General features: G+C 42.3%; 1 protein-coding gene across 2 annotated transcripts in view; it reads left to right on the top strand.

Moving 5' to 3' along the window:
- DPP6 (dipeptidyl peptidase like 6) overlaps window positions 1-13519 on the top strand; it is a 607069-nt gene that overhangs the window by 435022 nt on the left and 158528 nt on the right. For both annotated transcript variants that reach the window (XM_065398031.1, XM_065398032.1), the window contains one exon: window positions 3069-3150. In XM_065398031.1, the coding sequence (XP_065254103.1) occupies window positions 3069-3150 (82 nt within the window). The remainder of the gene's footprint in view (window positions 1-3068; window positions 3151-13519) is intronic.

Below are 13519 nucleotides of genomic sequence, written 5' to 3'. Positions count from 1 at the left end.
CCTCGGAATTACAACACAATTGGTTCCTGAAAATTGCGTCGTAAGTCTAAACGTCGTAACTCGGGACCACAATCCACTCCGATTCAGAAATGTCGTAAGTCCAGTTTGTCATAAGTCAAACGTCGTAAAGTCAAGGACTGCCTGTATCTTGACTTTAGTAAGGCTTTTCATACTGTCTCGCATGACCTTCTCATAAACTAACTAGGGAAATACAACCTAGATGAAGCTACTATAAGGTGGGTGCATAATTGGTTGGAAAACCATTCCCGGGGAGTAGTTATCAGTGGTTCACAGTCAAGCTGGAAGGGCATATCAAGTGGGATCTGGCAGGGATCAGTTCTGCATCCGGTTCTGTTCAGTATCTTCATCAACCATTGAATCGTAGGACTGGAAGGGGCCTCAAGAGACCCATGATTTAGATAATGGCACAGAGAGTACACTTATAAAGTTTGTGGATGGTACCAAGCTGGGAGGGGTTGCAAGTGCTTTGGAGGAGAGGATTAAAATTCAAAATGATCTGAACAAACTGGAGAAAAGGTCTGAAGTAAATAGGATGAAATTCAATGAGAACAAATTCAAAGTACTCCACTTAGGAAGGAACAATCAGTTGCACACATACAAAATGGGAAATGATTGCCTAGGAAGGAGTACTATGGAAAGGGATCTGGGGGGAAGAGTGAATAACAAGCTAAATATGAGTCAACAATGTAACACTGTTGGAAAAAAAGCAAACATTCTGCGATGTATTATCAGGAGTGTTCTAAGCAAGACACGAGAAGTAATTCTTCTGCTGTACTTCACGCTGATTAGTCCTCAACTGGCTGTATTGTGTCCAGTTCTGGGTGCCACATTTCAGGCAAGATGTGGACAAATTGGAGAAAGTCCAAAGAGCAACAAAAATTATTAAAGTTCTAGAAAACATGACCTATGAGGCAAGATTTTAAAATCTTGGTTTGTTTAGTCCGGAGAAGAGAAGACTGAGAGGGGACATGATAACAGTTTTCAAGTACATAAAAGGATGTTACAAGGAGGAGAGAAAAATGTTCTCCTTAACCACTGAGGATAGGACAAGAAACAATGGGCTTAAATTGCAGCAAGGGAGGTTTAGGTTGGACTTAGGAAAAACTTCCTAACTGTCAGGATAGTTAAACTCTGGAAAAAATTGCCTAGGGAGTTTGTGGAATCTCCATCACTGGAGATTTTTAAGAGCAGGTTAGACAAACACCTGTCAGGGATGGTCTAGATAATACTTAGTCCTGCTATGAGTGCAGGGGACTGGACTAGATGACCTCTCGAGGTCCCTTCCAGTCCTACGATTATATGATTCTATGTGCTTCCTCAAGCACTAGGCCACCAGTGCATGTGGCAAAGGGCAAGGCTACGGCCTTGGTTACAGCCACATTCTATCATGCCCCATTTGCGGGTCCTGCATTTCTTGCACTGTGCAAGCACCTGGTTTTAGCTGTCCTCTGGACAGGTGCGCAAGGGAAGGGCTCACTCTACCCTCATTTGTACACCCATGCAAGAACAGGCAGAACCTAGCTGTACATATCTTTGTTTGTCCCCAGTATCTCTAGGCCCAATACTGCAAACGTTCCACTGAGAGAACACCCAGAGAGGAAAGGAAGTTTTTGGCTAATTACAAAGAGCAGGATCGGGCCCTTATATATAGCATCAGCCACAAAATATAATGCGTGTGAACTTACGGTGTTTTCCAGTCTAAAAGGGAAAAGGGCACACATTTTTAGACATAATTGGATTTAACTGGTGGTGTCTAATTATTGCCTTTCATTTCATTGTATTGTAAAAGAGGCAAGAGAAAACAATGTGCTTACGGAAGGAATAAAAGTCATACAAGTGAAAGAAGAGAGGCCGTGTGGTCTAGTGGTAGAGCACTGAATTGAGACTAAGGACACCTGGCTTCTATTCCCACCTCTACCACTGGGCTACTGTGTGACCTTAGGCAAGTCACTCCTCTGCTCTGTGCCTCAGTTTTCCCATCTATAAAATGGCAGTAATGATACTGACCTCCTTTGAAAAGCACTTTGAGAGCTACTGTGAATAACACTATATGAAAGCTTTATTAATATTCTTATTTATAGACGTGTTATATAAATAATAAGGGTTGTAATAGCGACTTCAAAATATCAAAAATAATTATTTGCATTGAGTATAAGCACCATCAGAACAATGGGAGACAGCATGATGCCTATGATGTGACAAGATGACATTATGCAGCACTGACATTTACAGAAGCGCACTATTTTTGATTGCATTTGCCATGTTCACGGGTGTTCTTCTCTAAAACAAAGGTAACGGATGAAGGAACAGGAAAAGCATTTCAATTTTATTTTTTAACAGATTGAGAGTCAGTATTATTAATAACAGCTTTTCCCCTGAAAGCCAAGCTGTATATCAGTTTATGCGGTAGTAATAGAGATGCCAAAGTTCCCTGCCATCATGTTCAAAACGAAATTATCAGGCAGAAAAGCCATGGGGTGAAGAAGATGAAATTATATTATCTCATGGCAGTGTGTTTCAGAACTGTAATTATTGTTTGTCATTTGTAGATATCACAAGTGTTGATAAATACAATTACACCTCTACCTTGATATAACGCTGTCCTCGGGAGCCAAAAAATCTTACTGCGTTATATCGAACTTGCTTTGATTCACCAGAGTGCGCAGCCCCGCCCCCCCGGAGCACTGCTTTACCGCGTTATATCCGAATTTGTGTTATATCGGGTCGCGTTATATCAGGGTAGAGGTGTATTTTGTTTGCCTTCCCTTGACTAATACTTAAGGCTTAGGCTAGTCATTGGTAGAACTAATGTATTTCTATCTTGTATTAGTGAGAAGAAGTATTTGTCAGCTGATCCTACCCACACTTGTTACCAGAAGTAGTGCTGACTACATGTTAAGGAGTCATTGAAATCCAGTAGTAAGTGCTGGCAGGTTCTAGCCAAAGAAACGGACACAAGTGGATGTAATGGAACTTCAGAGTAGGAACTGCACAAGTTTAAAGGCTGAAACTCTAGAGGCTGAAATCTTTGTTTGTCTTTTTTGCAGGGACCCCCAGAATTTGTATCCACCCGAAGTTAGTAACGCAAAGCTTCAGTACGCTGGATGGGGTCCAAAGGGGCAACAACTGGTAAGATAGCACAAGCATGGAAACGAGTTTATACAAACACATACTGTTGTAATTTTGAAAAATAATTATTAATAGATATTGTGCCAATTACCCCCTTTTCTCTTAGAGCCATTCTTCACTGGCTGATTTCTTACAACCAACATAGCAGATCTGTGTCTGGAGCGTTTATGGTATATTGTCCTCACACTATTAAAATCCTAACTCATCTCTGAATGTTGTGGCCCCAACTTTTCAAAAGTGGGCATTCTAGGTTATGCCTGTCCATCAGCACACACCCAACTTGTACATATTCAATGCACTTGTTCAATGCATGGGGATACACTGGCATTTTGTGTCTGCACATACCATTGCTCATGTGCATAATATCAAAACATATGTTTGTTGAGAACAACGCAATGAAGCCATGATCCCCTCAGCACTACTGCAGTGTAAATATTTAATAATAGAAAGTATTCCATAGGCAATGTCACCAAAGCTTTGTTTCCCACTTATCTAGTATAAATTGTCTTCTTTCATAGATTCATAGATTCTAGGACTGGAAGGGACCTCGAGAGGTCATCGAGTCCAGTCCCCTGCCCGCATGGTAGGACCAAATACTGTCTAGACCATCCCTGATAGACATTTATCTAACGTACTCTTAAATATCTCCAGAGATGGAGATTCCACAAACTCCCTAGGCAATTTATTCCAGTGTTTAACCACCCTGACAGTTAGGAACTTTTTCCTAATGTCCAACCTAGACCTCCCTTGCTGCAGTTTCGTGCTGGCTCTGCCCTGCTCCACTCCAATCCTTCCTCAAGTCCCTTCTATTGTTCAGTCCTGCATGTTTCTAAAAGGCGTTGATTTAGCAATAGCACCTGTACAGGGGTTGTTCTTAATATTAACAAATATATGTCATTTATTAATATTCTATAGTAGGAAGATAAATAGATTTAGTTCAAACTGCTGATTATTTGAAATATAGAAAACGAGCACTTTGTCAATAGCGACTTGAGATCCTGGATTTGATTCTCCTGGTGTCAGTTGTAGGGCAAACTTCTCTATACCGGTCTCCCAATATACTTTAGGTGAAACATCCCTGCTTCATGAGAGGTTTCTGCTTCCATGGAGTGTCTCCAGATTTGCAATACTGTAATTATTTTGGCAGACTCAGAAGGGGACATCATCCTCTGGGGTAGCAGGGACATGGCAGTTTAAGGCTACTATGTATTGACAGACCTGTGTAGAGATGAGCTATGTGTACACAGCAGCTTCCACAGAGCTACTCTGGATTTGCACCCGAATTTGGCCCACAATGGCTTGTGAAATGGACAAATGTAGACAAATCTGCAGGGGTGAAAAGGGGAGCCCTCATGGAGTGCTTTGTTGCCAAAATTATCATGGTCTCTTCGTGGCTCATGCAGGTTTCCACACGGTGAGAGCTTGTGCAATCTCAACTATGTCAGCTCATACCTCCTGCCACCTTAGGCGTGTCCTTCCCTAGAGCAAGAGTCCCCTGTCCTCATTTCCTGGTGCAAATCCAATATCTAAGCTTTTAAAGTGCCAACTGTCACCTTCTCTCAGAAGGCACAATTAAAAGGGGGCAGCCACAAGTTCTGTTAAGCAGGCAGTGAAGCCGTGATGTTTTTGCTTTTATAAAAAGCCTGTTTTAACGTTTGCTTGCAGGCTGATAGGCTTTCTGTGCAGTAGAGCAGGAGGAGGAAGCCGTGAATGTTTTTGATAGCGTTGTCAGGAGAACTTAACACCTCTCGTGTTGAAATCGTACCTTCCGGGAGAAAGTGTTTGTAGCCGGTTCTAAGGATTTGTTATCTGCTAGAGGCAGTTGTGCTACTGCACGTTCAAATGGACTTTTACACAGAAAATTAATCTTGAAAAGTGGCCAGGGGAACCACACTTGTTTTCCTCTCAAGAAATATTCTCACAGGCTAGCTGTCAAAATGTTCAGTATGTGGCATTACTGGAAGATGGCTTCCAAAACACTGAAGGAGCCTTACATGCACTACTGTGGTTCATGACAAAGAAATGTTAGCGCTGCCACTGCTCGCGTCTAAGTCCTCTCTTCAGCACTGCGGCTTGTAGGAGACACAGGAATGACACTTGTCTTCTGCTTCACCAGAAAAGTCAGCTTTGACGCAGCTGCAGACCTAGAAGTTACTGCACAAAGAACCTAGCAATACTGATGCAGGGGTTTTCCCGCATGTGAAAAATGATTAGAAAGAGATTCCTCTTCTCACTGCACATACTGACACACCCTTCTCTCACTCCATCTGCCATGTGTACCATTGGACACCTTCAGTATGTTGACCTTGTGGCCATTGTGGTGTGGATTGTACTAGCACATGTGAGGTTTGGGTTTGAAAGAGAGCTTTGGACTCCTGACTAGTGGAAATGTGGGGTGTTCACACTGATGTAACTCCATTGACTTCAGTGGCATTGTTTCTGATTTCCACTGGTGTGGGTGGAAGGAGAATCAGGCCCTACTGTTCCCAAGATGTGAAGAATCTGCTGTCAGTCTTCTTGGGAACATCTTGCTGTCTTATAAGAAGAAACTTTTTTTGGTGACCTGAGTGAAATGACTTTGTGAGCCTCATTCTATTGGCTTCCTGTGCTATACCTACCTTTTGTGCTGATAAATATCAGATGGCTGCTTCAAGAAGTAAAAATGTGGCACTTCTTATAAGGTATAAACAATAAGGTAGTGGTGTGGACCTTTAACACAAGAATGGGAACACTGAAAGAGGAAAGCTTGTAAAGAGTTCAGTCATCTTATAACAAAAGCAAACACAGTTTAAACAGTTTTACTACTTTTATTTTCTGTTGGAAAAAGAAAAGATTATACCATGATAGGACTATTTCTAGCATAAAAGGATAACACAGACTCAATAGTTCTGGCTGGTAAGATTGTTTGAGGATGATTTCTGATGCTGACAGAACTGTTTGCAGTAATATTAACTTTGGCAATGCTGTATCTATTTCATTGGGCTTCCAATCAGTACCTATAATGCCATATGTATAAAGACATTTTCATTAACAAGGAACTGCCTTTAGAAAAACTGAAGAATAGAACAAAAGAAGGGTTTTTTTCCCTGTTACTTAACTGTTTAATTTTTATTTTAGTACAAAGTGAGCTGTTCAAAGCATAACAAAAACTGCACTCTTCTAATCTGAAAGACAAGGCAACCCGAATTGTGCTTGGGCCATTTCCTATGTCATGAGTGTATCTTCCTTTCTTCAACAGATTTTCTGCTGGGGTCGATCACTATAGTTACCTGCCATTCACTTCTGGAATCATAGTGTAATACTACCAGTTACTTTAGATTTATATGATGGTCATCAAGGCCAGCCCTCTGCACTGAGACAGGTGTCCAGGACCGAGACTATCCCTGAGAGGTGTTTGTCCAAAACCTTCATCAATGGGGATTCCACAATGGGCAATTAATTTGCATCTTAGAAAAAGGAACATAGCCATACCAAAACCCAGACTTATCCTCCATTCAGTTCAATATCTTGCCTTTATCAACAGCCTATAATGAATCCTTCATGGAGAAATGAACAAATTTCATATCATACCTCCCCAATTGTTTAAGACGCATTGTGGGACAACAAGGAGTCTGGTGGCACCTAAAAGATGATGCATCTGAAGGAGTGAGGTTTTTACCCATGAAAGCTTATGCTCAAATAAATCTGTTAGTCTTTAAGGTGCCACTAGACTCCTTGTTGTTTTTGTAGATACAGACTAACACGGCTACCCCCTGATACTTGACATTGTGGAACAAAATCTCTTCCTCTCTTCACTGGTGATCATTTAGGGACTTTTTTCCATTGACTTCAGTAAGAGTGGAATCGGGCGTTTAATGCATTAGGATTGGTAGCCCTTGTCCTGACTAGTGTAACTGCAGATATTCTTTTATATGTAAGTGTCTAACCCCATTATGAATCTTGCAAAGATATTTACATCAAGAGCCTCCTGCAACAGCAAGCTAATTATGTGTTGCATTAAAACAGTATTTCTTTTTGCCCCTTCTAAATACGTTATCTTCTAATTTAGTTGTATTTTTTGTCCTTGTATTCTGGGGTGAGTTAAGCCGAAGCTTTTATATATACTGTGTATTTTATATACCTCTAGCTTATTGCTATATTTGCTCTTTTCCTTGCCAAGCAAAATAATTTTAGACTTTTAAACACAATGTTGTTGTTGTTGTTTTAAAAAAATTCAGGTACATAGTCAGGCTTTGAGATGCATTAATGTAGACTCTCCAATATACAGAAAACAAATCATTAACATATCGTGGCATAGATGCCCAGAAAAAAAGGGCAGGATAAAGAAGATGGAAAAAACCATTCTGTGCTCATTATTCAATATTCCAAAACTACTTAAACTGCCCCAGTGTGTAATGGTCATCTGCTTCCCAGTGGACATAATGCCTTCTCATAGGGAAGCAATCCAGACTCCAAAACCAAAGGGCCTATTTTTTCTCTTTGAAAAAGGTTGGTAAGGTTCTGAGAGTTATACCCAGTCTCTCACACATTAAGAGGAGAACAGAATATTTGATTGTTTATTTCACTTGAGTCTTCCCAGTCTTCGTAAACTCCATGGGCTCAGTCTTCAGCTGTGCTGAGCTTATACGTGGTACAGCTGAGAGCAGTGAAGGGATGGGAGAAGATGGCTAGCTGTGAGCCTCATTTCTGCTCCCCCAATCCTGGCCTGCTGGAAGGCCAAAAGCCCTTGGAGTGACTCAGATCTGCTCTAAGCTGTGTCAGCTGTAGGCCCTCCATTAAGTGTTTTCTCCCCCGTGGGGGGGGTGTTTTTAATTCTACCCACCCACCCCCACTCATCAAGTCACTCTCCCAAAGGTGCATGCAAAAAAACTAGACAAATAACTGCAGATTTGGCAGCCCTGAATGTGATGATTTGGTGCCTAGGACGGACAGCCTCATTGCCTGCCCCTAAGCCCAGCCCTGATGAGCTGGGGCCTACTGTTATGCAGGCCAGGGATTTGTCAGATCACCATCCCCTCCTGCCCGTCTCCTTCCTTCTTTTCTCTTACACAGGTTGGAAGAGACAGGTGACGTGAAGCCAGTGCACTGGCCTTGCACCAGCTGAGAATTCCTCTGTGTTGAGAGGAGGGTTGTCTCCCCTTTTAGGACAGCTTTCCAGCTGGTGTGTGCTGCTTCAGGGCAATAGGAGTGGAGCATCTGGCTCCAGTGGTTTAACCTTTTTGTGGCTATTTTTTTAAAATCCCTTTCTTCACATTCCTCCTGGGGGAGCTTTCAGTCACTAACGTCAGCTACAATGCTGTCAGCTCTTACTCTGTCTTGAGTGCCTAATTATATTAAAGAGAGAGAGAGACCTGAAACAGAAACAACTAAATGATCTGCATTCTTTGTAAAAATCCTCTCCCAGGAGCAATTTCCCTTTGCCCAAGTTTTCTTTTGTCTTTTCCTGTTATGTTACCTGTCTGTTTTAGATTTAAAACTCCTTAGGGCATGGTCCATAGTATCCATTTATAGGAGCGTCTTACTCATCTGCAAAGTGCCATGCGCACCAGTGGAGCTAGCTAGATAACAAAAAATACCATAGCTGAGAAAAGCTACTTGAGTTACAAAGCCAAAGTGCAGATGTATTTCACTTCTGACCCGTTGAAACAAATGTTTCACAACCACTCTTCCTCCACTATTCGAAAATGAAAAATCCACTAACGGATAAAAATATCTCAGTGTGTGCTACCAGACTGGTGTAAAAATCAGCCACAAGTCCAACACCCAGGGGAGTCAATAGAAGGACTCTCGTTAACATCATTGGATGCTGTAATAAGTCTCAGCTGAGAAGATATTACTTAACTTACTGGGCCTGATTTTTTATCGTCCTGCATCCTGTGTGATCATTTCTCCCTGGGCAAAGTAAATGCAAAGCAGTGCTAAATCAAAATAGTAGTGTGTTATGTTCACTTTCCAGAGGTGTAAATGACTGCACAAGGTGCCGGGCAATAGAGAATAAATCCCTTTCATCACTCACCCTGTAGCCTTCACCCTTTCTCAAGTGTCACACCACCATCCTTCAGCTAGTAACAGTACATTGCTAGCTGGGTTTAAATTGATCATCTGTATTTCCGTCAAACTATTGAGATGTGATTTTCTAGAGATGTGGGGAGGTTGATGGTAGATGGCACTAGAAGTATCATGGGATAATCTGTTCATTTGTGGCATCTTTGCCTTATTTCATTTATGCCTGTCTTTCAGGAATTCTTCTTCCCTTCATCCCACAGATATTGGTACCCATGACCCATCACTCTCTACCTTCCTTCTCTCTAGGTTCAAGTGCTATTCTGTCTGGCACAGAAGCCCCTATTAATTGATCTGATTGGACTCTTCTCTCTCTCTCTCAGTTTGTAGTTTTTACGGTGAAATTCAGCCTTGTGCAGAGATCTCACACAAGGCTTTGATGGTACATAGCCCTCATGAGAATCATCAGCACGGGTAAATTTCCCCCTTGGTGAATTCAGCGATCTTGAAAGATGTGAGACTGACTAGCCTAAAGCCCTCTATTTATCCACAGGACAGGTGTAATATGAGCAGCAGCGGGCCAGGCTTCCCTGTCAACTTGTTTCAGCTTTGGCCTAGGGAACCACCTTTAGGAGCGAGAGTGTCACCACAGCTCAAATTCACATTTAGGCACTGGAATAAAAGTGCCCAAGGAATGCAGTGGAAATTGGCCACTTTTATCTAGGTACTTAAATAGGGATTTAGGTGACTACATTCACATGCACACAGGTTTGAAATGTTTGCCCTAAGGTATTACTAAGAATGTGTATGGCTACTGCTCTTCTGGATAAGGCACAAGCAATAGGGCTTCTATAATTAGTTTGCTTAGAAATAGTACCAGCAAAATGTGCCTCAACAAGTTGAAAGCACTTTTCACAAGAGTTGTTCAACTCCCATTTTGAAATCAGATGGATTTCTGACATGCTGCTATTTTCAGGTTTCTTCTGTGAGAATTCATAACTGTCTATCCAAACAGATATTCATGCTACAGTCACATATCAGATGCTAGGGGAGCAATTCGGTGGAGCCCTGTGGCCAGGAATTATAATCCAAATGTTCTCTCTTCCTCTGATTATACTACTCGTTCTAGACTGAACATAAATGATTTATGCTGGTGCTCCCAGCCCTGTCTGTTCTTTGCTGTTTCCACTGTCTTTTTAAATTGCATGAAAGATGTGGAAGGGCATTATGTCTGTCCCTAGCAGCTAAACACTTTTTTTTGCTCTGGAGTTTATTACAAATCCACAGGATGGTCAAAATTCATCCCTCTTGCATTTCCACAGAAGTCAATGGATCTTTCCAAATGTAAACTCTTTGGGGAAGGGATGGTTTTTATTTTTGTGCCTTGTACAGCACTGAGCATGAAGTCAGTGCTAAACAAATAAATGATGATGATGGAAGCTTTAGTAATTCCAAGAAGAAATCTCAAATTCACTGAAATTCTTATGCTAGAAAAAAAAGCAACATACATCAGCCAGTGGCAGGTTAAGGTTTTGTAGAAGCCCTCAAGCAATGAACATGAATGCAGGTGAACAGCTCCCTGTAATCGATGGCACTGTATAGAAAGTGCAGTGTGGATAAGAGTAAAATGGGAGTTCATATATATATTGAAGAGTTGAATCACAAAAGCTACTGCACAGGAGTAGGACATGCCTGCTTAATTTCTCCATACGGCTGGCATTGAATTAATTCATCACTAGTACGTGTCCCAGCTAGCTGGGTTTTTCAGTTGCAGAATGCTGGTTAAGTGATGGCACCTGGAACTAAACTGGACTGACTCCTCTAATTAGCTTTTTTCCGCTTGCCTGAATTCATGCCTGTCAGTCTAGCTTAGTTCCAGGCAGAAGTGCTGAGCAGATATCAAGTGAGGAAGACCTCTTTCACAGGAGTAAGTGAATCATCTGTTGTTGCTTCTACTCCAACAGGGCCTTTGATCTGCAGTGAGAATATAAATCCTGGAGGTATGTTTGTTTCCAGCATTATATCATAGATTCTGCATCATTAATTTTTCATGCTGCTGTTCTCTTATATTTTCCATTGCAATGACATCTGAATCAATACTGAGCTGCAGTCTGCTATATGTAAGTAGTCTGGTTTGGTTTGCTTGTTAGGAACAAGGGGGAAAAGGTAGCCCTTCCGTAACGCCAAATCTGTCCTGTTTGAATGAAACATTATGGGGCAAATCCGAAGCCTAGCAGCCAGCTGATGTAGACAGACAGGGTCATGGGCAAATGAGCAGAGGTGGAGGAGAAGATTCCCTGCATAGGCTTCTGTAGCCAAGTGATTGGAGCAGTGTACACAGGTCCTCACCCAGTTCTTCTGTCATGGGGAAGACAGGAGGATAGGTGCAACCCTGGATCATCCAATCTGTCTCTTCCCCTGCCATGCCCTGAACTCATGGTACTTCCTGATCCTCAAGTCCAAGGAAGGGATGAGACCTGTCCTTGAGCTCTGCAGTCTCAACAAGTACATCAAATACATGAGGTTCCACATGGTTACCCTAGCAACCATTCTCCCTGCGTTGAATGACAACGACTGGTTTGCAACCCTCGATCTCGGGACACTTACTTCCCTGTCACAGTTTTCCCAAGTCACAGGAGGTTTCTGACATTTCTAGTGGCAAATCAGCATTATCGGTACAACATGCTTCCCTTTGGCCTGTCCTCTGCTCCATGGGTATTTACCAAATGTGTGTCTGTGTAGCAGCATAGCTCAGAAAAAGAGGAATTCATGTCTTCCCATACCTGAACAATTGGTTAGTGAGAGGCAAATCCAAAGAACAAGTCCTCGTCCATGTCCAATTCACACTATGTCTCTTCGATCATCTGGGCCTGATTTTGAGCAAAGGAAATTCTATATTAATACCACCTCAAAAAATCAAGTTCATTGGGGCCCTACTAGGCCCTAGGAGTTAAAGAGCATTTCTGCTGAACGAATGATTTCAAGTAGTTCATCACCTGTGTCTGGCACTCCAATCTCAACCTTCAACTACGGTCTGCATATATCTGAAGTTACTAGGTCATATGGCTGCATGTACTTACCTAGTCCAGCATGTGAGATTGCACCTTCTTCCTCTTCAAGTGTGGTTGAAGCTGGTCTGTCACCTGAGTTGTCAATTGTTGAACAGGCTTGTCTTCAGCCATCCTGGACTCTCTGCAATAGTGGGCAATTCTAAGCAATGTGTGTCAGCGTGTTCTCTTTGCTTGTCCTCCACCAACCAGGACTATAATCACCATGCTTACATAATAGGTTGGGAAGCACATCTAGTGACATTGAAAATTCAGGTCTTGTGTTTGTAATAGGAGGCTTCCTTTCATATCAACATCCTGGAGCTTTGAGCTTGCCGAGTGTTTCAGGATCACATCAGTGTCACAGCGGTTCATATACTCACTGACAACACCACTGCAATGTATTATGTGAACAAGCAGGGAGGAGCTCACCCCAACCAGCTTTTTCAGGAGCCAATAAAGTTTTGACAGTTCTGCATCAAGGAGAGCATCATTCCTGCAGCCCCTCACTTACCAGGGATTCAGAATTACTTAGCTGATCACCTCACTGGAAATTTGCCCCAGAATCAGGAGTGGTCTCTGAAGACCAGTGTGTTCAGGTCCATCTTCACAGAATGGGGCATCTAGACTACCAGCCTGTTTTCAACGAGAGACAGCTGTTTGCCTCTTGGGCGGGTCTCAGTCCAGGCTCCTTAACCGACACTTTCCCTCTTAATAGGGGATCAGCTCTGATGTATGCCTTTCCCCCATACCACTCATTCCTCATCTTATTCTCAAACCAAAGTTGGATCATGCCAAACAAAATCTCATTGTACCAGCTTGGTTCTATGACCTATTCAGTCCATCGGTGCGATCTCCCATATCTCTTTCTCTTTCTCCTGATCTACTGACTCAGCACCATAGTCGAGTTTTGTATCCAATGCTGAGCAGAGTGCACCTCATGGCGCGGATGCTGCATGGCTTGATGAGTAGGAGGCATACTGTTTGGAAGCTGTTAGACAAATGCTACTCAATAGTAGAAAATCCTCCACTAGAGCTACCTATTCTGCCAAGTGGAATCAGTTCTTGATTTGGTTACTAGTCTGGGGTATTCAACCAAAGCCAGCCCTCATTCAGGAAATTTTTGAGTATCTACTATACCTTCAGTCCTCTGGTCCGTCTCTCAGGTCCTTGAAGGTCCACTTAGCTGTGATTTCAGAGTTCCATCTTCTGATCCAAGGGAAGTCAATTTTTTTGAACTCCATGGGAGCAAGATTTCTAAGAGGAAATTACTCATCTCCACCGGCTGGTGAAAGAACCAGTTCCCTTGTGTGGCCATA

The sequence above is a fragment of the Emys orbicularis genome, chromosome 2 (assembly GCF_028017835.1).
Source record: "Emys orbicularis isolate rEmyOrb1 chromosome 2, rEmyOrb1.hap1, whole genome shotgun sequence".
Classification (NCBI taxonomy): domain Eukaryota; kingdom Metazoa; phylum Chordata; order Testudines; family Emydidae; genus Emys; species Emys orbicularis.
Note: the sequence above shows the minus strand (reverse complement) of the source record. Positions and strands in the feature narration are given on the sequence as shown.